The 24406-nt window shown below is 41.0% G+C and overlaps 1 protein-coding gene and 1 long non-coding RNA gene across 5 annotated transcripts in view; one reads left to right on the top strand and one right to left on the bottom strand.

Annotated features, from left to right (window-relative positions):
* The window catches only part of AGK (acylglycerol kinase), a 94020-nt gene that overhangs the window by 15688 nt on the left and 53926 nt on the right, over nucleotides 1–24406 (bottom strand). For all 4 annotated transcript variants that reach the window (XM_044946970.2, XM_044946968.2, XM_044946969.2 and 1 more), the window contains exons 8-11: nucleotides 24180–24274; nucleotides 19437–19506; nucleotides 7301–7380; nucleotides 4421–4478 (exon numbers count right to left, since the gene is read on the bottom strand). In XM_044946970.2, coding sequence (XP_044802905.1) covers nucleotides 4421–4478; nucleotides 7301–7380; nucleotides 19437–19506; nucleotides 24180–24274 — 303 coding nt within the window. The remainder of the gene's footprint in view (nucleotides 1–4420; nucleotides 4479–7300; nucleotides 7381–19436; nucleotides 19507–24179; nucleotides 24275–24406) is intronic.
* LOC123334823 lies at nucleotides 611–4949 on the top strand. Its single transcript, XR_006552985.1, has 2 exons — nucleotides 611–724; nucleotides 4759–4949. It is a non-coding gene; the product is annotated as an uncharacterized LOC123334823 (long non-coding RNA).

The following is a 24406-nucleotide window of genomic DNA, read 5'->3' as shown; positions in this document are numbered from 1 at the left end:
CATGAGACTGATGAAATCTAGTTGCATCACATACTTCCTTCACTTCGGGAAGCACGTTCCACTCAGAGGCCACACTGGTCTGGCCTCAAAATCCAGCCCAAGGCTTCTTGTTCCCACTTCAAAGGCCATCATTCTCACACTCCAGATCTGTCGTCTTCCTGGCATCCCGAGTCCAGTACCATCTTGGGTCTCATCAGTGTCCTCAAGGATTACTAAAATAATACCCTAGTCTCTCAGCCCTTGACATTGCCTCCAACCTACATAGTAACCCACTTCCATGGCCACATCCTGGTCCTTATCAATACCCAGAACTACTCCATCTTAGAAGTCTAAAGCCCTGGTATCCCATTATCTAATCACTACCCTTATTCTTCCAGTTGATATTTTTGTGCCCAGTGCCCTCAGGGTGAACCACTCCCCTGTTCTCAAGTTTCCACGTGGTGAATTACAAAACAGTAACAATTAACTTTGACTTTTCTCACTCCATCTCTTACTCCTCCCAAGTCCAGAAAGACCCAACCTCTTCTCTTCCTTCTCTGGAAGTGATCAGAGTCCTGCGGAATCACACATCCATTGATTCCTCATGCAGTGGGCTTACTTAGCAGTCTCTGTCCTGATGGAGGTCTTTTAAGTAGAGAAATTCAATTTGGACCATGAGGAAATCAGATTGTGACCACGTACATCTACACAGTGTCCTTCACGCCTGCTGACGTTGATAAAGCCGGTATGTCAATTTCCATCTGCTTTGTTTCTGCATTTTGTTTTCATAACTTGGTTCAAAGTCAGAGGAGGAAGAGAGTGCTATGAACTGGAGGCCCCTGAAGACTCGAACCACACCGGGCTCTCAGAGAGTCCCAGCTCCTGGCCTCTCCAGCTGTCCTCAGCACCAACCAGGTAAACAGTGGATTTTACATCATTCTTCTATGGCTTTCGGCCCTCGTGTCTTCCTTCTCTAACATGTACCCTGAAAAGCCTCAGTTCTCGATCAATCTGTCACTTGGTGTCTGTACTTCTACATCGTGGCTCAATATTATCAGAGGGGGAGATGAGGCCCTCCTGCTGAGTACTGACATAGGGAAAACAACCGCCCAAGTGAGCATACCCACGTCACCACAAGCTCTTGGTCTAAGGTCTTTTATGTCACTTGATAATCTTTCTAAACCTTCCTATTTTCATCCTTCTTCCAAACTCCCCACCCACCTCGCTTTCAAAAGATCACCTTGCTTCCTACCATTCAGAAAGAATACAAGGACATCAGGGAGAACTGCCTCACTTCTTTATAAATGTGTTTTCATCTGGACCTCTGTTTTATTGCTCCCCTGTCTCAAGGAAAAAGGTGTCCCTGCCCCTGTCCGAGGCTAGTCCAGGGCTCTGATCCACTCCCTTTCTCTTGGCCGAGTCAGTCATGTTTTTGGTGCCATCTCCTCTCCTCCCATCCGCTTTTACTTTTGTTTCAGGGAGAAAACACATGAACAGCTCTCTAATTAAAAAAAACAAAAGAACCCAGAGTGCTCCACTGACCTGTATTTCTCAGTACCTTCTGCTGTTTTTAATCTCCTCTCCTTCAAAGTCGAGTTTCTTAAAGGAGTGGCTCTGCTGCCTCCAGTTTTTACCTCCGGTTTATTCCTGAACTTTCTTCAATTTGGCTTTGGCCCCTCCACCTAACATGTTACCAAACCTGCAGGGGTTGCCAGAGTCAATGGATCCTTACTTTCCTCTCTTTATTTTGCTCTTTGATGCTGCTTCTTAAAACCTCGCTCTCCTTCTGGAAGTTCTGTCTTTCATTGGCTTCTATGTCAGTACTTCCTCCCAGAGTCTCTCTCTCTGGATTTTCTGGGCATCATTTCGGGCTCTTTAAAATCATGGTTACTCCTGCCCACCTATTCTCAACAGTAACTTCAACAAACCCATAGCTCAATGCCACTCATACACCTACGACATTTAAATCTATTTCTTCAGCCCAGATATCTCTGAATTCCAGATTTAAGTCATAATTGTATGACTTCACTGGTCTGTACCACCGGTAATGTCAAACTCGATACACGCCAAACTGAGAATTTCACCTTTCTTCACGAACGTGATCCAACTCTAATATTATCAGCATTTATGGAAAACTCTAGTTACCAAACTCTAGCCCCTCGAGCCAGAGACCTGGGAATACTCCCTGCTCCTCCTCCTCTCGAGGATTGTGCCTCTTTAGTCAATGCTCTGGGGTCAATGTTCACTATTAGCACCTGGAAGAGACCTCATCTCTCCTCACCTGGATCGTGTTAACAATCTTCTATCTGATGCCTTTGCCTGTTACTACCAATGTCCAGTCTCTCATTAATTCTGCTGCCAAACAATTTCTTGCCAAAGTGAAAGCCTGCTCCTGTCATTCCCCTGCTTAAGATCCAGTGACCCTGTAGTGCTTTAATGATAAAGGTCAGATCCCACGTCAAAACCTGCCGTCAGCCCGCAAGCCACTCCACACTGGCCATAATTAAAGCCCACGTGACACCTCTGTGCCTCCACACATCGTGGCCCCTGCACTTGGAATGCCCTTTAGTATATTTTTCAAAATTTGGCTGAAGTGTCACCTTCTCTGGGCTGACTCTACTGACCTTCAGTCAGAGGTAAATGCTCCTCCTCTCTGCTTCCATCTTATTCTTTCCTGTTTCTCTCCTAGCACTTGCCAAACTGCTGATTTACCAGGCCCTCACTCCTGGCACGTGAACACTTCTTGAGGGCATGAGACCTGTCTTATTTGACCCAGTATTCCAATTATACAGCAGGGCTTGCCACCCAGTAGGTACGCAATCACTGTCTGCTGTTGAAATGATAGAAAAAGTTTATATGGTCCCAGATTCTACAACTTAAATACGGAGCTACTCTATTTCTTCCTGACTACTCCACCAATGAAATTATTCCTCCAAGCAACAGCAGTCATGCATTTTATTCACACAGTTCGCCTTAAGCATAGAAAGTCCTTGCTCCCCAGCACTCCACGTTCATTTTAGTAATCACATAGATTGGTTACCCCTCGTACTTTAATGGCTTTGTTAATGAATAACTGGATAGCTCTGGGTAAAGGGAGCTATATTTTACAAACGTTTTGCAATGGACTACATTACTTCTTTAATTTCAAACCCATTCGATACTCTGAATGTTAACATTACATAGAACCAAACTCTTTACTACATTGAAACTGCATCTGCCAATTTTCAGATTCAAACTGTAAATATACTACTTTCATGTGCATAAAAGCTCGACATGGTACATAGTGCAAGGTAACTACGCCTTTTCTATCAGCGTTTTCATTAACATACACTGTTGAGTTTTTCTCTATGCCAATATTTTTCATTGTATAGCCTATAACAGCATAGCCTCATAGAACTTTCTCTTATGATGGTAATGGTCTCATACTTGTACTGTCCAATGCAGCAACCTCTACACGTATTTGGCTAGTTAAGCATGGTTTGAAGCACAAAGCATTGTTTGAAGCCTACTATATTACACATACAATTAGGTGTTCAGTTCAGTCACTCAGTCGTGTCCGACTCTTTGCAACTCTATGAATTGCAGCACACCAGGCCTCCCTATCCATCACCATCTCCCAGAGTTCACTCAAACTCACGTCCATAGAGTCAGTGATGCCATCCAGCCATCTCATCCTCTGTCGTCCCCTTTTCCTCCTGCCCCCAATCCTTCCCAACATCAGAATCTTTTCCAATGGGTCAACTCTTCGCATGAGGTGGCCAAAGTACTGGAGTTTCAGCTTTAGCATCATTCATTCCAAAGAACACCCAGGGCTGATCTCCTTTAGAATGGACTGGTTGGATCTCCTTGCAGTCCAAGGGACTCTCAAAAGTCTTCTTCAACACCACAGTTCAAAAGCATCAATTCTTTGGCGCTCAGCTTTCTTCACAGTCCAACTCTCGCATCCATACATGACCACTGGAAAAACCACAGCCTTGACTAGACGGACCTTTGTTGGCAAAGTAATGTCTCTGCTTTTCAAAATGCTATCTAGGTTGGTCATAAAACTTTCCTTCCAAGGAGTAAGCGTCTTTTAATTTCATGGCATATTCAGATACAAATCTTCAGTTCATTTGTCAATACTAATATAGACACACTTGCAAGTAATTAATGAGATATAGGTCACTGTGTTCAAGGTTTGTTTGGTAAGAGTGAATGAACAAAGGGAAGTGAAATACTAAAATGAAATTAAATACGGGCTTGGTAATAGAGAATAAGTTGGCAGATGAGAAATATCAGAACAGGAATGCTTTCTGGATTTGTGTGTAAGTAAATAGGCCCCATTTTAGGAGCATGCCATATACATCTATAGCAAGAAACTTTTAAAAATTCCAAATACACACATCACAAAGGAATAACAAAATACCAGAGGTCAAATGTCAATATTGTAGCCTGCATTTACCTTAAGAGTGCTGAAAAAGTGGGCTGCTTTGGTTTTTAGAGGCCCAAGATACCAGTACCTGAGAAAGAGCAAGATAAAAATCTGATTAGACTATTAAAAAAACTATCAATGTGCTAGATACCATTCAGGACAGATAATACATTAGAATTACACCTCTACCAGAAGTGTCTGCTCTGGAGGTTTGGAGATTGTGGTTTAGCATAAAAAAGTATTACAGTAAGTTTTTAATCTGCATTTGAATACCACGTCAAACAGAACATAATTAGTTATACAGCAGCTAAATCCTTGCAATTTATGAGATATATAATCAGAGTCTTCTTGAATCTCTAAATTCACAGGTATCACTGTATATGTACTTTGCACCGTGGAACACAGCTGAGTTCACATTCTGAATGAGTGGAGAGTGATAAAGCCACGACGAGATGCGGGTGTGGGTGCTAATGTATTACTCGTGAGCTAAATGGCTGCATGCTGTACACCGCGTTCTCTCTCAACGCACAAACATACAATTAAAATCTGTAAATCAGCATCATTTCGCATTACTCATGTTATGCAGCTTCAACATGGGAAATGGAAATCTGGGAGAAAAGAGGGTCTACTTCATATTGCTAAATTCCTAAAAGCCACTGAAGAGAAAAAGATGCCTGGTTGGATTTAGAAAAGTAGCATAAAGTAGACTTCTCTCTTAAAATGTCTCTTTCACCTACCAGCCCATCTTAACCTCTCCCTATTCGATTCGAATCAATATGCACTCATTTAGCACTTACTATGTATATGGAGGAAACAGAAGCAATATAATCAGCACAAAATTCTTGCCTTTGCGGGCTTCTGAGAAAATAAGGCCCCCAAATATAATAAATAATGGCAAATAAACATATTTCTATGACATTGTATAAACAGATCACTATTTACTGGTGAGGAGAGTCAAGAAGGTGCAAGAAATCATTTCGGGCCTAAAATCACTGGAGCAGCCACAGCTGCACAATCAATGACCTAAGAACAAAGTGAGGCCGTGAGACCTAGAAACCTGGGCTGGACGCAGACATAAGGAGGCGGCAAGGACATCATTCTAGGCAGGACAAAGGGTAACAGCACGGGAAGTGCTTAGAGTAATTGCCAGAGCAAAAGCTTTAAACAAAGGCATAGAACTCGGTAGTTAGGGATGATGATGGAGTAAGCTGGTCTTGAACACCAGAATATGGAGTTTAGCCATCCAACGAGCAGAGCAGAGCCATTCTAACTATTATCCCAGTAAGCACCACAAGGCTATTAACGACCGCTTTGATCATCTAATGTTTTTGTTTCTGTTACTTTGTTTGAAAGCTTACTTGATGCTTTGCTTCTTTTCCAGGGTAGCCAGACAGAAACACATCCCAGCCAAGGCAGTTTATTTCTAAACTGATTTAGAAATAAATAAATAACTTTATTCTGAACTGATACTGTGCGAGGCCAGCTAGGAAATGGCTTGTTGCACCCCCACTGTTTCTCCCATAACACACAGAGCGACTCAGTAGATGGTTCTAGTCCAGGTACAATAACAGCCAGCATTTTAAAATTCCATGTTCAGAAATCAAACAGAATATGGGCCTGTGTGTGATATTCCTCAAGGGCTGACCTATGCTTGTGCTGAACACACTTAGAAAGCAATGTAGGACTTCCCCAGCGGTCCAATGGTTAGGACTCTGCACTTCTACTGTAGGGGGCATGGGGTCCATCCCTGGTCAAGGAACCCCACATGGTCAGGGAAGATCCCACATAGCACGTCGTGTGGCCAAAAAAAAGAGAAAGAGCAATTTACTCTCATCAGACTTTCTCAGGGGAAACTAAGCAAGTCCTCATGGTAAACCGCTGTCATGTGAGATTACAGATCAGATACAAGATGACTTGCAGAATGAAGATAACCATGCATACTTGGAAACAAAAGAATGCAGCGTGTGATGTAACTCAGTGGTCTCTCTCCTTTGACAGTCCACTGTAAGGAACCTCATTAGCAGGAATAACCATGTGGAACAAATGAGAGGAATTTCTGTAAAGAAAATGTGGCGAGAATGCCTACAAAGTGAAAGAGAGCTTTCTTGATAAGAGCTGTGTGTGAGATCAATCATCGTTCATTTACACTACACTCAAATTGTAAGCATGTTGTCAAGAAGAGGTAAAGAAAGAAAATAATGCCCACCAGCTAGGAGCGAACCTCATGCCCTGTCTCCTCCAGCCCCACCTCAGGAAGCCTTGCCCACGCGGCCTCTCCATGGCACACAGCACAGGGCACACTCTCCGAGCTGGCAGTTTTATGCTACACAATGAATTCACCAAAAATAAGCAGGTTGCCATGAAAAGCCACCAGCAGCCCTCTCATCACCTCCTCCGCAGGCCTGTTTCTTCCACCTTCCGGCATTCCCAGGTCTCTGCCTTTCTCCCTCCTCCGAAGGAGGCAGCCTGGGGTCGGTGAATCCACCAGGCCTTCAGAAAGAACACCTCTTGGGGGAGAGGGGTCTTCCGACCAGGGCTGTCAAAGCTCCAGGAGGCTGCAGCCCCAGTGGTACCTTGCACTTGGTACCCAGCTAAGCAGGCAGTGGGAGGAGACGACACCCAGTGCCCCTCTGGTCTAGCTGAGCCTCCCCTCCGGTCAAATACAATGTCTAGAAAGAGAGGTGGACACTGCTTATCCTGAGCTACCACTCAGCCAGTGTGGAGGAAACTGGGACTTCCCCCAGCCTCTGTGCACACAGAATGTAAACTTCACTTCTGTTATTCACACACAATTCAACCGCCGGGCCCACCGCATGTATTCCGAGATCCCTGTATACTGAAATCTCAAAGACAGGGACAGAGTAAGAAGGTGTTTAAAAACCACCACTGGTTAACCCAGCGCCCTTCTACCTGCTAACTGAGACGCCAGCATCTCGGAAGGATCCCCATCGAAGGCCGGTGAGTGCAAACACAGGCTGTTCCTTTTCACCCTGGAAGTTAAATACATTTCACTTAAATTAATGACAATAACCTGGAACTCTCTACAGGTAAGTAGCCAGCAAACGTTTACGGCCTATGTTTCATCAAAACAAAATTCCAAAAGGGATGTTCCAAATTTAAGTAATGAACTCTTTTGAGTGCTCAGTAAAAGTACTGAAATAAAATGAAACTAATGTTCATGTATTAGGCCTCGTGAATCTGCTGGCAAGAAAACATGCTATCATACTTCAGACTGTAATCACTGTGCTGATTCTTGGACCAATTAGTCAGGTCAGCCAGAACTTCTTCTCTCACTTGTACTTGTCCGAGGTATTTTAAACCTGTGTTCTCTATGGAGGGCCAAGAGTGGTCAAGCAAGATCATCAGAGTTCTGGTATGTACTCCAGAATGTTTCACCTGAGTCTCTGAAGATACAGCCAGGTATCTGTCATAACAAATCAGGAAGCAAAGTGATTCAGGTTTAATTCAGTGCTCTATGGCCAAATACTGCATATTATAATCACCAAATTCTAATAAATTAGTGAGTTTAGTAATACCTACTATAGATAATAAACATTAATAATGCCACTGCCTCTAAGAGTTTATACTCCATGCTGGGCTTTTTTCTGGATGAAAATATACACATCTGAACTTTGAAAGGGACATTCCCTATAACTCAGAACTGCAGCAAAAGCCCAAAGGTATCCCCACATTCTAAAGAGAGCTGCCAACTGCTAGACACAACTCCACAGAATTTGCTGACCGTGCACAGAACCAGGTCAGTTTCCACTGTGCCATCATCAGAACCAGTGTAAGCAGAAGATTAGGAACTGGAGGAGACTCTTGGCCCTCTAAGTTGCTGGCTGAGAGAAAGTGTCTTAAGTCTTCTTAGGAGAGGACGTCTGTCCCATTTTCACCCCTGTTCCCACTATGCTGAAACAAACGAGGGTCTTCTAGGAGAACCATACATAAACAGGGCCAGCCTACAAGGAAAAGACACTGGCCTCTCACTCCTTGGCTGTCTATCCATTGAAGCAGATTTGCTTTTCTGCTCTCTGTACCTGCTTGAGCAAGAGAAGAAACAGTAGAGGGAAGAGAAAAATAGTAGAGCAAAGAGGTGATGGTAAGATTACGTTATGATGGGCAAGGCAAGCATGTATTAGTCTCCTGGGTGCCAAGTGCATACTGTGGAAGATAGCAGGGTCTGAGTCTTTCTCATGCTATTAATCATTCATTTAATCATTTTTTTCCATGAATCATTATGGATATTTATAGTATATATTAGGAACTAGCAATAAAAAATGTCTGTCCTCAAAAAGCTCAAGGTATAATGGGGGGATAGACAGACACAGACAGTAAGAACATGCAGTAGGTCCAAAGAAGAGAGATATGTACCGAGTGTTATCAAAGTACAGGGTGGGTGCCACTGTATGAGTGAGGGAACGGAGCAGACAGATGCTCAGGGAAGCATGATGTAAGTTCTAAGACAAGCCAGGCATTTTAAAGAATAAGGTAAAATCTGAACAGCCTGCTGACTAGTTAGAAGGCTGAATCAGTAGAAACCTCTCACCAAACAAAAATCCAGGACCAGACAGTTTCACTGGTAAATTTCGTCAAACACTCAAAGGAGAATTAACATGAATCCTACTCTCCCCAAAAACAGGAGGGATTCTTCCAAACTGACCTTATGAAGCCAGCGTTACCCTGATACCAAAATCATACAAGGACAACACAAGAAAATTAAAAGCCAATATTCCTGACAAATATAGATGCAAAAACCCTAAACAAAATATTAGTAAACCAAATTCAACCATACATTAAAGGGATCAGACACCATGATGAAGTAAGATTTACTCCATGGATGCAAGGATGACTCAACATCTTCAAATCAGTCAGTGTGATCTGACACATTAACACAAAGGGTGAAAATCATATTTCACCTCACTAGATGTAGAAAAAGTATGTGATAAAATTCAACACTAATTTATGATAAAAAGAAAACAAACCTCTCAATAAAGTGGCTATAAGGGGAACACACTTAAGTATGGTATAAAATTCAACAATGATTTATGATTTAAAAAAAAAAAACTCAATAAAGTGGGTATAAAGGGAACACACTTTAACATAATAGAGGCCATATATGACAAGACCACAGCTAACATCCTATTCAACAGTAAAAAACTGAAACCCTTTTGTCTAAGATCTTGAACAGGAAAGACAAGGATGTCTACCCTCACCACTTTTATTCAACATAGTACTGGAAGTCTTAGCCAGAGCAATTAGGCAAGAACAAGAAATAAAGACATCCAAATTGGAAAGGAAGAAGAAAAACTATCACTATTTACATATGACACAAGAGAAGTAATAAACAAATTCAGTAAAGTTACAGGACACAAAATCAATACACAAAAACCTATAACATTTATATGCACTAATAACAAAACATCAGAAAGAGAAATAAAGAAACCAATCCTATTTACAACTGCATGAAAAAGAATCAAGTATCCAGGAATAAATTTAACCAAGGAGGTGAAATTAGAAAACTACGTGGCATTAATGAAAGATGCTGAAAGTGACACAAACAAATGAGAAGATACTCTGTGATCCTGGACTGAAAAAATTACTGATGTTCAAATGTCCATACTACCCAAAGCAATCTATAGATTCAATGTAATCCCTATCAAAATTCCAATGATATTTTCAAAGAAACAGAATAATCCTAAAATTTTCATGGAACCACACACACACATAAATGCAAATAGCCAAAGCAATCCTGAGAAAGAAGAACAAAGCTGAAGGCATTACAATTCCCAGTTTCAAACTATATTACAAAAATGGTAATGATTAAAACTGCATGGCATTTGCATAAAACCAGACACAAAAATCAGTAGAACAGATTCGAAAAGCCCAGAAATAAACCCACATATATACAGTCAATTAACTTGTGATAAAGGAGCCAAAAATATACAATGAGGAAAGGACAATGTCTTCAGTAAATGATGCTAGGGAAATTGGCATTCATGTGCAAAAGAATGAAACTGGACCATTAGCTTATACCATATACAAAGATTAACTCAAAATGGATTAAAGACCTGAAATAGAAGACCTGAAACAATAAATTCCTGTAAGAAAATGTAGAGGGTAAGCTTCTTGACATAAATCTTGGCAATGATTTCTGAATCCGACACCAAAAGCAAAAGCAACAAAAGTAAAAATAAATAAGAGGGGTGGCTGCTGCTGCTGCGTCGCTTCAGTCATGTCCGACTCTGTGCGACCCCATAGACGGCAGCCCACCAGGCTCCCCCATCCCTGGGATTCTCCAGGCTAGAACACTGGAGTGGGTTGCCATTTCCTTCTTCAATGTATGAAAGTGAAAAGTGAAAGTGAAGTCGCTCAGTCATGTCCGACTCTTAGCAACCCCATGGACTGCAGCCCACCAGGCTCCTTTGTCCATGGGATTTTCCAGGCAAGAGTACTAGAGTGGGGTGCCATTGCCTTCTCCGTAAGTGGGGCTACATCATACTAAAAAGCATCTGTATAGCAAAGGAAATCATCAACAAAATGAAAAGGTAACCAAATGATTGAGAGAAAATGTTTGCAAATCACATATCTGATAAGGGGTTAATATCCAAAATATATAAAGAACTCATACAACTCAATAGAAAAAAAGAAGCAATCGAATTGAAAAATGGGCAAAGCACAGGAACAGACATACTGATGGCCAATAGGAAGCCCAGCATCATTAATCAGAAAAGGCAAATCAAACACAGTGAGATAACACCTCACATCTATTGGAAAGGCTATTATCAAAAAGATAAGAAAACAAATGCTGTTAAGAATGCAAAGGAAAGGGAAGCTTTGTGAATGCTGGTGGGAATGTAAATTTGTGCATTCACTATGGAAAACAATGAAGCCCCTTCCCTGGTGGCTCAGATGGTAAAGCATCTGCCTGTAGTGCGGGAGACCCAGGTTCGATCCCTGGGGTGGGAAGATCCCCTGGAGAAGCAAATGGTGACCCACTCCAGTACTCTTGCTTGGAAGATTCCATGGACTGAGGAGCCTGGTAGGCTATAGTCCATGGGGTCGCAAAGAGTCGGACACCACTGAGCGACTTCACTTTCACTTTATGGAAAACAGTAGGGAAGTTCCTCAAAGGATTAAAAATAGAACTATCATGTGACCAAGCAAATCCACTTCTAGGTATTTATCCAAAAACAAAACACTCACTCAAAAGATATACACACCCCATGCTCACTGCAGCATCATTAACAATAGCCAAGGTACACAAACTTAAGTGTCCACTGACAGATGAATGGATCAACTGTGGCACATGCACACACACGTGCACACACACACATGCAGACATGCTCATTATTTATTATTCACTCATAAAATAAGGAATGAAATCTTGCCATTTGGGATAACATGGATGGACCTTGAGGGCATTAGGCTAAATGCAGTAAGTCAGAGGAAGAAAAATACTGTATGATCTCTCTTACATATAGTATCATTAAAAAAAAAAAAACAAACAAACCTAACAACTACAAAAAAAAAACAAGCTCACAGATGATACAGAAACCAGACTCATGGTTCACACAGGTAGGAAGTAGTGGGTGGGAAGTTTTTTTTAATGCAATGTAACTATATTTTTTGATTCAGCATATATACATGTGTATATCTGTATATACATCTATATCTATATGAAGCCTGGATTATTTTATCTATTCATTATAATTTTTGCAGATATACATAGGAGGTTCTCAACTGACCTAAGCACTATATAGAATTGAAAGAGAATGAACAAGGCTGAATCATACAGTATTGGGACTAGGGAAGACTCATGCTAATTAAAAAGAGAGAAACAAACCAGGTCCCTCAACTGAGGAAGAAGACTAGATTACAATACAACAAGTGCATACCACAGTGATTTCACCAGTCCTTCTCCTAAAAGGAATGGAAAAAAAAAAAAGAACCTGGATTAGGGAGGTTGGAGAGAAGAGGAGAGAGAAAGGAAAGAAACAAGAGGAGAAAGAGTGCTCCAGCCTAAGGGAGAGAAACAACACTACGTGAATAGTACGCTGTATCCATGGGAACATTTCCCAAATGTCTTTCAAGATCTTAAGTGTTACATCTGATGATGATGATTTTGATGTCAGAAGATTCCATGCTGAAATAGGTTGGGGAAAAAGCAAACATATTTGGCTTGAAACAAGTTATGTTGACTGCAGTTCTTCTTAGAGTCTTTAATATGTTAACCTACATTATACATTTCCAAAAGGAGAAATACAATATACAGTTTTCCTGAATCATTTGTGCAGCCCTCTATGGAAAGACATCCTGCCTAAGTATAATATATTCCTTGGGGAAGTGCTATTCTAAAGCATGTAGTAGAGGCAAGAAGTTCTGAGATAAGTACTCAAGATTTCCTGACTGGTGCTCTAAAACCACTTTCCCTTTCTTCATGTAGGGGGAAGAATTTGGGGACTATCCTGTTAAGACTAACTGAAAAGCCTTGTAACCTTAAGGTTCCACAGACCTGAGGTGCTGTTCTAGCAAGTGGTATAAAGGGCTCTGGACAATAGGAAAGGAGTGTAAAGAGTCGAGAGAAGCAGATGGGTACAGAGCCTTCAGGACTAGAAGAGGTCTGAGGCGCAGTAGCGAAGAGACTGGTCCCAGTTAGAGAACACATGAGTTCAGCAAAAACAAGCAAGGTCAAATGGATAGAGTGGAAGCCAATAGACAAAGCATCACTGTATCTTAGGTCAGTGAAGGTCTGGCTGATAGGTTATGAAATAGAGAGGTCACAAAACAAGAATGGATACAGAAAGATGGTGCAGAGCCAGATCTTAGCAGCAGAGGAGACATGCTGCACCAAGTCAGAGGCTCCCCTGGACAGAGTGACTCCCTGCATGGAATGGCCTTGTGCTCTGCAGAGGAAAGGAACTAACTGGGAGAGCCGGCTGGAACAGAACAGTGAAAAGAAAACAATCCTGGTCAACCAGACAGCTGCCCAATATAGGAATCTTAGGGATTTTAGATGAAGAAAAAGAAGCAAGGCAAAGAAAATGAAAGTGGCTCAGTCATGTCCGACTACACAGTTCATGGAATTCTCCAGGCCAGAATATTTCCCAACCCAGGGATCGGACCCAGGGTCTCCTTCTCCAGGGGATCTTCCCACAACCCAAGGATCAAACCTAGGTCTCCCGCATTGCGGGCGGATTCTTTACCAGCTGAACCACAAGGGAAGCCCAAGAATACTGGAGTGGGTAGCCTATCCCTTCTCCAGCAGATCTTCCCTACCCAGGGATCAAACTGGGGCTCTCTTGCATTGCAGGTGGATTCTTTTTTTTTTTTTTTTTTTTAACCAACTGAGCTATCAGGGAAGCCCAGGGTAGAAGGAGCTCTAAAGCAGCCCTAAGCATCATCATATGAGAAGGATCTGTGCTGGGGCTTTCACAGAAAGGAGGCATGTGATGAGCCAGGAATGACAGAGTGGGGAAGGGTGGGGAGCTTCTCACTGCCTGCCCGACCCTCCTCATTTGGTTCTGGGTTGGCCGAGTCTGAGTGAAACCGAAAGACCAAAAATAAAGAACCAGAAAGAATTCCATAAATCTTTCCCGTAGTTACTTTAAAGTCAAGTTCAAGGCACTGTAGATATCTATGTGGGACAGGAAAACAGTGATCCCCCCTGGACAAAGCACTGAAGGAAAAAGCAATGGCCCATAAGACAGAGAATCCTTATTTTGTCTCCAGCACAGCTAGTCTATGATCAGATAACCCTTTATTCCTTAATCTGTCCCATGAAGACACTAATACACGTCTTGCCTCTCCCACTGAGTTAGAGGACCTAAGGAGATGCGAACTCACACTCCACAATGAAAATATAAAGCACTATTAGAGCTTCTAAGGGCCATTTTTTAATCTTTGGAGAATCTTCCATTATATGTTTAACTGTGTTTCAGTTTGTTTTTTAAAAGAAGAGGAATCTGGTATCAGGCTTCATCTATAATGCTTTCCAGCATATTTTGAAAGCAATTTCCAGAAATAAAGAAAAAAGAAAAAGACAAATTCAGCCTAGCTGGGTGCCTCAGAAACCACAGTAGGGGCTACTGTACTTTGTTTTCTAGGAATTGATTTTAAAAGTTTTCTGCTTCCCGGGGTGTGTTACCAATATAAAGAAGCTGTGGTAAATTTGACTCTGGTTTTATCAATTCACAGAATTGGTATATTTGAAAGAAAAAGATAAAGGAGACGAGATATTGAAATGCAAGCACAGTCAAGAATTTCCAGTTAAATCCTAATTATTTCAGAATGTACAACTTCTCACACATAAATGAGAAGCAGTAACTCACTCAGTTATTAAGAGATCTACCCTGATGCATTCCTTTGATAGTAACAATATTTTAGAATAATATCTTCATAGATGCTGATCTGTAGTTTCCTTTTCTAGCCTAACATTTCTCTCAGTACCTTTTGTGAAAACAATTAAGCTTTATTAGATGCTGAAGAATCAATTGCAACTAAATCACTTTTACCCTGATCAGCAAGGTCATGGTGGAGAGTGCAGATGTCACTGCATAAAGAACAAGGAAAATAAAAAGAAAACAGACTGCAAGCTCACAGGCTCATCAACTGTAACAAGCACATAACAAATGCTATAGAACAAGAGTGCCTTTTAGGGCTGAAGCTTGGAATCGTGACACAGCGTGGAGCCTTCCACAGCCTTCCACGTGGAAACCTGCGTGAATATAAAATGTGCATAACCTTTGGAGGACAACCTGAATGTAGCTGGTACATTTTTAAGGCCAAATCTGAGTAAAGTATGAGGGATTCACTGTTTACAGGATTATTTGGTGGGGGGTGGGGGGATGGGGAGAAATATAGATGACAAAGGAATAGATACTTAACTGCTATCAAGCAAGAGTATCTTTTCCTTTTCAATTTCCAGTAATTGAACCCTTTTTAGAAGATTCTGATCAAGAACCTGCAATAGCTGCTGGGGCTTCTTCCCTCCAAACTTTCCCTCTGGTAAGATGTCAAACCAAAAAACTTTTTATATGTGCAATGAACACCATTTTTACCTCGCACTCAGCTTCACCACGCCAACATTTCCTCATATTAGCTTTATCTGTGTGTGTACACTTTGTAGAATTGTTAAATCATTTGCAAAGAAACTGCAGATTTCATGACATTTCACTCAAAAAATTTCAGCATGTGTCTCCTAAGAAAAAGGACGTACCCAGACATAACCACAACACCATGGCACCATCTATCATCCATATTAAAATATCTCTGGTATCTTTTATAGCTGACACTATTTTTTCATTTTTCTAATCCAAGATCTATCTTAATTATGATATTTCTTTAGTTTTCCTTAACTGCTCAAGATTAAATCTTCTAAAAGAAGATTTCACGACACTGATATTTTTGAAGAAGCCAAATCAGTGGTTGCTTCTAGAATGTCCTACAACTTGGATTTTATTGTTTTCTCAAGATTAGAGTCAGTTACATTAAGATTAATGTTTTAGGCAAGACACTACTTAGGTGATGCTGTGTCCTTCTCAATGTATCATATCAGGAGGCAGACGATGTTCATCTGTTCCATTACTGGTGATGCTGTTTGATCACTTGGATAAGGTGGTGTATGCTAGATCTCTCCATGATAAAGGTGTTTTTTCCTTTTGTAATGATTAAGTACAGTAATCTGGCATAATTTGAGACTGTGGATATTTGTTTCTCAACAACCTTCTATTCAATGTGTGCAGCATCCACTGATGATCTCTGCTTGAATTACTTCATTACTGACTGCCAAACGGTAATTCTCTAACTCTGTCATAACTTACACAATTTGGTGATTCTTCTGTAATATGACTGTAGCTTCAGGATTGATCATTTTTATTTGATGTATTATAATCCACTAACATTACTCTTTTTGATGTTCAAACTGCCCCAGAAGTAGTTAGTAGGATACCATCGAAATAGCTGATAAAAGAAGAGAAATGAAAGGCAAAGGAAAGAAGAAAAGACACACCCATCTGAATGCAGCGTTCCAAAGAATAGCCAAGGAGATGTAAGAAAGCCTTCCTCAGTGATCAATGCAAAGAAATAGAGGAAAACAATAAAATGGGAAAGACTAGAGACCTCTTCAAGAAAATTAGAGATGCCAAGGGAACATCTCATGCAAAGATGGGCTCAATAAAGGACAGAAATGGTATGGACCTAACAGAAGCAGAAGATATTAAGAAGAGGTGGCAAGAATACACAGAAGAACTATACAAAAAAGATCTTTATGACCCAAATAATCACGATGGTGAGATCACTCACCTACAGCCAGATATCCTGGAGTACGAAGTCAACTGGGCCTTAGGAAACATTACTACGAACAAAGCTCGTGGAGGTAATGGAATTCCAGCTGAGCTACTTCAAATCCTGAAAGATGATGCTGTTAAAGTTCTACACTCAATATGCCAGCAAAGCCACTGCTGTTTTCCAAATCTGGCCACAGGAAAAGGTCAGTTTTCATTCCAATCCCAAAGAAAGGCAATGCCAAAGGATGTTCAAATTACTGCACAACTGCACTCATCTCACACACTGGCAAAGTAATGCTAAAAATTCTCCAAGCTAGGCTTCAACAGTACATGAACCAAGAACTTAAAGAGGTTCAAGCTGGATTTAGAAAAGGCAGAGGAACCAGAGATCAAATTGCCAACATCCACTGAATCACAGAAAAAGCAAAGAGAATTCCAGAAAAACATCTATTTCTGCTTCACTGACTACGCTAAAGCCTTTGACTGTGTGAATCACAACAAACTGTGGAAAATTCTTAAAGAGATGGAAATACCAGACCATCTTACCTGAGAATCCTGCATGCAGGTCAAGAAGCAACAATTAGAACTAAACATGGAACAGCAGACTGGTTCTGAATTGAGGAAGGAGTACGTCAAGGCTGTATACTGTCACCCTGCTTATTTACCTTAGATGCAGAGTAATGCTGGGCTGGATGAAGCACAAGCTGGAATTAAGATTGCTGGGAGAAATATCAATAACCTCAGATATACAGACACCATCCTAATGGCAGAAAGTGAAGAGGAAATAAAGAGCCTCTTGATGAAAGTGAAAGAGAGTGAAAAAGCTGGCTTAAATCTCAACATTCAAAAAACAAAGATCATGGCATCCAGTCCCATCACTTCATGGCAAAGAGATGGGGAAACAATGGAAACAGTGACAGCCTTTATTTTCTTGGGCTCAAAAATCACTGTAGATGGTGTCTGCAGCCATGAAATTAAAATACACTTGCTCCTTGGAAGAAAACTTTGACAAACCTCAACAGTATATTAAAAAGCAAAGATATTACAATTATTAATATGTAATACAGATGTTACATATTACCTTTGCCAACAAAGGTCCATACAGTCAAAGCTGTGATTTTTCCAGTAGTTATGTATGGATGCAAGATTTGGACCATAATGAAGGCTGAGCACCGAAGAATTACTGTGGTGTTGGAGAAGACTCTTGAGAGTCCCTTGGACTGCAAGGAGATCCAACCAGTCCATCCTAAAGGAAATCATTCCTAAATATTCATTGGAAGGACTGATGCTGAAGCTCCAATACTTTGGCCACCTGATACGATGAGCCAACTCATTGGAAAAGATCCTCATGGCTGAAAAAGATTGAAGGCAGGAGGAGAAGGGGATGACAGTGGACAAAATGGTTGGATGGCATCACCAACTCAATGGACGTGAGTTTGAGCAAGCTCTGGGAGATAGCGAAGGACCGGGAAGCCTAGCGTGCGGCAGCCCATGGGGTTGCAAAGAGTCGGACACAACTGAGTGACTGAACAACAATGAAGGACACCATCAGGCTGGCTCCCGTGTCATTTCAGTGTTGTCCCCATTTGTTTTTGAGTAGTTCTTTGCCTCGTTCTTGCCCTGCCACTGAAAGACATCTCTGCACAGAGTGCTGCTAAGTTTTACTAGGGCATGCACTTAAGAGACCAAAATCTGGGCGCCAGGTATGCTCACTGCTGTTTGCTGTCACTGTCTCAAGCCCCTTCAGTGGGGCAGAGCCAGCAAATGTATTTCTAGAATAATTCATAAGTCCACCTACAAATCGCTAAGAAAATGTTAGGCCACCCAAAAGAAGACATAGGAAGCAACAGAGAACATTGTTCCCACCCTAAAGCTGAGAAAAAGCCTGATAATCTACAGAATCATAATTTTTCTTAAGCTCTTCAGAGAGCTGAGAATACAAGAAAACAAAATAACCTGAATTCCCAACAGAAGGCCCTCCAGAGGACAGACAGGCCATGAGAAGGGTTCTGCCCATGGCAGAACATGAGATTAAGAGGCAGCCACTATACAAACACAAACGGTGAAACCAGGCACTGTCCCACGTGCTTTTATTCGCTCTTTTGGTACTCAAAACAACTGTATAAGATAAAAAAAATTACCTGTGGGTCAAACATAATCAACAGAGGAACTAAAAATCATGATACAACTATATTGAGAGGCAATATAGAGGACTTCTGATACGTAAGAGAGGCCAAGAGATAAGGCCTAAAACTGATCAACTGAATTGTGTGTGCGTGCTCAGTCGCTCTACCGTGTCTGACTCTTCGTGATCCTGCGGACCATAGCCCACCAGGCTTCTCTGTCCATGAAATTTTGCAGGCAAGAATACTGGAGTGGGTCGCCATTTCCATCTCCAGGGGATCTTGCCAACACAGGGATTGAACCCGTGTCTCCTGGATTGGCAGGCAGGTTCTTTACCACTGCGCCACCTGGGATGCCTCCTACACTGAATTTCACGGAAGAATGGTTATGATGCAAATTTCAAGTTTTGTGGGGGTTTCTAAACTACAATTTTAAAAAGTAGCATCATAGGTATACTAATTAGTGGTAACAACTAGAATAATCAGGTAAAATTATTTTCTCTGTGGAGTTATACTTCAGATAAGAAAGGTGAGAAGAGGAATTGCTTTCATTCTAACATTATTTGAACTATTACATTTTTTTAAATATGTATTAGCTTGTAATTTTTTCAAACTCTGATGAAAAGACCTCCTTACCTTGATCTGTAAGACATCAAGTGGAACTGTCTCTCCTTTCACAATGGCAAGTGTAGCATCTGTAATATGCCTAAAAGGTAACAAGAAGAAAATTATCATGTTGTGAAGAATAAGCAGCAGTACCCCCAAGACACACACACCCACATATATACACACTCACCCCCCTGCAAAACCATTCCTGCCTAGAGTACCAACAGATGAATCAGGAAAAAGACATATCCCTTCGAAATACCCCCAAGAAAGCAGAATGAAGATTATAAAAGAACTGCTGATACAAATAGAGTGGAAGGCTCTGATACAGACTCAAAACTAAGGCTTCAGCAAAAAGAAGTTTATACGAAGCACTAATCATTTATTTACTTCACACTGGTTGAGGGTCTACATTGTGTCCAACTCTTATCATTGGAAATTATGATAAATAAATAACATCTTTCATTCATTGTAACAAAGTCAAGCACTTCAAAAACCATACAGCTTTTTACTCTAATTAGCTGAAGGATAACTAAAGGACAGGACCGGGCCACCCTGGTTGGCTCAGTGGTAATGAATCCGCCTGCCAGTGCAGGAGACATGAATTCGATCCCCTGATCCAGGAAGATTCCAAATGCTGCAGAGCAACTAAGCCCATGTGCCCCAAATACCAAGCCTGTGTTCTAGAGCCAGGGAGCCGCAACTGCTGAGCTCACGTGCCGCAAGTACTACAGCCCATGTGCCCTAGAGCCCGTGCTGCACAAGAGAAGTCACCACGATGAGAAGTCCATCTACCGCAACTAGAGAGTAGCCCCTACTTGCTGCAATTAGACACAAGTCCACATGGCAACAGAGGCCCAGCACAGCCATAAATAAAAATAAACAATAAAATTATTTTTAAAAAGAAAAAAAAAGCAACTAAGTATCTCTGGTGTGGGGATTACATTCAAAGAAAGAAAAAAATAATAAAGGACAGGATTCGTAGAAGTTATTTTAGAAAAATATAATACATCCTCAAAATATACACATTAATGCTTGGATGACTTTCTGGGTTCCCTAGTAAGCAAGCTGAAACTTAATAAACAACCTCATTTACTTTCTCAAATTTCTCTTTATCCCATTTTCCCCTCCAAGACAGATGCTATGTGGGAAGCAGGTAGAAGTCTAGAAAATGATATTCAATTTAGGAGAAAGCAAGATGCATGATCACCAGTTCAGATTAATTCGATATGAATATATTAATTTCAAAGGAAGTTATCAGAAAGAATCCTAAAGTTCTGTGCTTGCTCTGAGTAGCACCTAGCACATTAAGAGGTTTAAGAAGTGCTTTTGAGAGGCTGACCTTTAAAAAATGTTTCGACTGAAAAATGCCTTTCCATATTAATTTTTTTCAAAATTGCTTGGCAGAAGATGGTTAACATGCAACCTTAAATTTGTCATCCCTGGCAATAATTGAAAGTTCTAAATAAAGCTGCCCTGTAGCATGGAACAGCTATTTTTTAGGCTTATTTATCGGCAACATTCCGAATTCAAAATTCCTTTTTCTTCTGTAGTAATTATGGTACAACAAATCTTGACAGCAATGCAAAAAGCAAAGCCTTGTTCTTTTAAATAGCCTCAGGCACCTGCCATGTTAAGAGGGTCTACAAAATTCTGAAGCCAGGGCAGACCGACTTAATTACCTAAGAGCCCTGGGGCATGCTTATAAATTAACTTTTAAAAATCTTCAAATTATAAATAGAAGCAGCAACAACATTAGTTTAACTACAGGGAAAATCAGCTCTCAAGACACTGAGGGCTATCTAAGGACTTGAGGGTGGGCGCCCAGCACAGACCCTGGCTTTGGATAGGTGAGGGATTCTCCCAGGAATACCATCTGCCTCTGCATTGCTGACATATTCGGTAACGCTGGCAAGCAGTTCAAATAATCTACACTGACAGGCGGAAGGAACAGCTATCACAAGTGATCAAGACCCAAACCAGACAGGATTTGTCTCCGACAAGCAAAAACGTTTAACTCACTGGGTGTCATATTTATTGTCCCTCCAAAATTCTAAACTGGGGGAAAACATACAGCAAAATGAAATGCCATGTTCGGCTGCAGGAAGACTGGTAAAGGACTGGAGAGATGAAGACTTGGGGCATGAGGGACATTTTAATAAAGACCTGATATTAGTGTATGTCTACATTTATGCCTAATCTGTGATATATGGAGCAAGGCTTTTATCTAAAACAAAGAACTGAATTGTTAAAAGATATAGGATGACTCCTAAAATTAAACAGCAATAATAAATCCATAAAACCAGTCGATTCAAAATCCGCAAGCAGAACTGGACAGCCACATGCAGAAGAATGAAACTGCACCACTAGCTTACACCAGACACAAAGATAAACTCAAAATGGTTTAAAGATCTGAATGTAGTAAAACCTGAAACCATAAAACTCCTAAAAGAAAAGAGGGTAAGCTTCTTGACGTAAGACTTGGTGATGATTTCTGAATCTGAAACCAAAAGCAACCAAAGCAAAAATAAAAAAGTGGGACTGCATCATACTAAAAACCTTCTGGAGAGCAAAGGAAACCAGCAACAAAATGAAAAGGCAACCTGATGAATGGGAGGAAATAGTTGCAAGTCATATATTTGCTAAGTGGTTAATACCCAAAACATATAAATATCTCATACAGCTCAACAGAGGAAAAAAAAAATCCACTTGAAAAATGAGCAGATGATTGGAGCAGACATTTTTCCAAAGAAGACATACAGACGGCCACAGGTACATGAAAAGATGGCCTGGAAGCATGAAACTTCAGGGCAAAGCAAACTGAAACACATAGAGATAGCCCCTCATACCCGTGAGAATGGCTATTATCAAAAAGATAAGAATTAACAAGTGTTATAAAGGATGTGGAGAAAAGGGAACCCTTATTCACTGTTGGTGGGAATGTTAAATTGGTACAGCCACTGTGGAAAACAGTATGGAGATTCCTCAAAGAATTAAAAATAGAACTACCATACAATTCAGCAAGGCCACTTCTAGCTATTTATCCAAAGAAAACAAAAGCGCTAACTCGCAAGGTATATGCACCATATTCGTTGCAGCATTATTTACAATAGCTAAGATATGGAAACAAGCCGAGTGTCCACTGACAGATGAATGGATAGAGAATATGTGATACGTGTATATGTTCGTGCACACACACAGTATTCAACAATAAAAAAGAATGAAATTATGCCATTTGCAACAGCATGGATGAACCTGGAGGGTGCTGCGCTAAGTGAAGTTACGTCAGACAGAGAAAGACAAATACTAGATGATCTCACTTGTATGTGGGTGGCATCTAACGACACAGAACAGATTGGCGTTTGTCAGAGGTGGGGTGTGAGAGGCGGGCAAAACAGGTGAAGGGGGTTAAAAGTTACAAAATAAGTAAGTTGGGGGGACGGAAGGAATAGCATGGCAACTAATGCTAATACTGTGCTGTATGTCTGAAAGTTTTAAAGAGAGCATATCTTAAAAGCTCTCCTTTTAAGGGAAAAAATTCTGTAACTACTCTCTGGTGGCAGATGTCAACTACACTTGCTGTGGTGATATACACACGCTGAGTCACTGTGTGGTACATCTGAGGCGAGTATAATGTTGTATGTCCATTACACTTGAAAAGAAAAATCCCCAAGCAGAAACAAAAAAATAATCCAAAACAGAAAATCACTTGCATATTGTTATTGTCATTGATTCTGGAAGGTTATAAACAGAAATGCCTTGAGAATATTTCAGTTCATTCATTCAACAAACACTATTTATTGACCTCTCCAATGTGTCGCAAAGCCTTAAAGATCAGGCATTTAAAAAGGATAACCAACAAGGACCTACTGTATAGCACAGGGAACTCTGAGCAATGTTATGTGACAGCCTGGAGGGGGTAGTTTGGAGGAGAAGAGATACATGTATATGCATGGCTAAGTCCCTTCACTGTTCACCTGAAATTATTAACAACATTGTTAATTGGCTATATCCTAATACAAAACAAAAAGTTTAAAAAATAAACAAAGATCACGCAACCGACAATAAGAACCTGATAAGGATGTGTCCAAGATTCTATTTCTAATCCAAGTCACAACTCAAATTCAAGATTCCCATCTTCTTGAAAGACTCAATTTTTGTTTACATAATGCTTTCGAAAGAAAAGTGCAATGGTAACAATTTGCCTGACTCCTGAAGACAGCAGTAGACTCACAGCAATTTAATTTAGATGTCAGGGCTGCACTGCTTTCTGTCTACTCTCTGTACTGCCTTCTACTTTAGGCATTCACTAAAGGAGGTAACTATATTTGGTTGTTCTAGCTCCTTATATTATCAAGGTAATGGAGCCAAGGCTGCTGGCTCGGTCTCCACGGGGGATTTGCTATTTGTCATCATGCATACTTAACGCAAACAAATGAGCACTGTGAATCTGTCTTCACCAGAGAATCTTACAGTACAAAGGCACACAAACAGTATGCCTGGATCGGCAAAGCTAACTTCATAAGAAACAAAAGGACATCAGTATTCATTGTCATACCTCACCTGGGGACTTAATATTAGATCACCAGGGTCCCACCACCCAAGAGAGAAACTTCCCAATCAACCAAATGCTTGAACTCTGATCTCCTCCTCTTAATGATCTGAAGTTTCAGGCTAGCGAAACTCAAAAAGAAAACTGTTATCACACATGCGGATCTGCCATTCCCAGGCTCTCTCACCCACAAATGCTACCATCCCACATTGACAACCTACTGGACTTTGTTTCCACTTTCGGCAAAGAGTGTCTGACTCAAACTACTGGTCTGGCCCAGTGGGATGAATCCGATGGGAATCTTACTGAAGGTAGCCTGGGGGGAAGAAAATGAGAGGGAAGTTTTATTGTTATGGTCAGAAAATGAGATTGAACAAAGAGGCACAGACGTGTCCATAAAACAAAGTAAGTGACCCTGGCCCCGCCTTCCTGTCTTCCTTCCCATGCC

This window comes from Bubalus bubalis, chromosome 8 (assembly GCF_019923935.1).
Source record: "Bubalus bubalis isolate 160015118507 breed Murrah chromosome 8, NDDB_SH_1, whole genome shotgun sequence".
NCBI classification, from domain to species: domain Eukaryota; kingdom Metazoa; phylum Chordata; class Mammalia; order Artiodactyla; family Bovidae; genus Bubalus; species Bubalus bubalis.
Note: the sequence above shows the minus strand (reverse complement) of the source record. Positions and strands in the feature narration are given on the sequence as shown.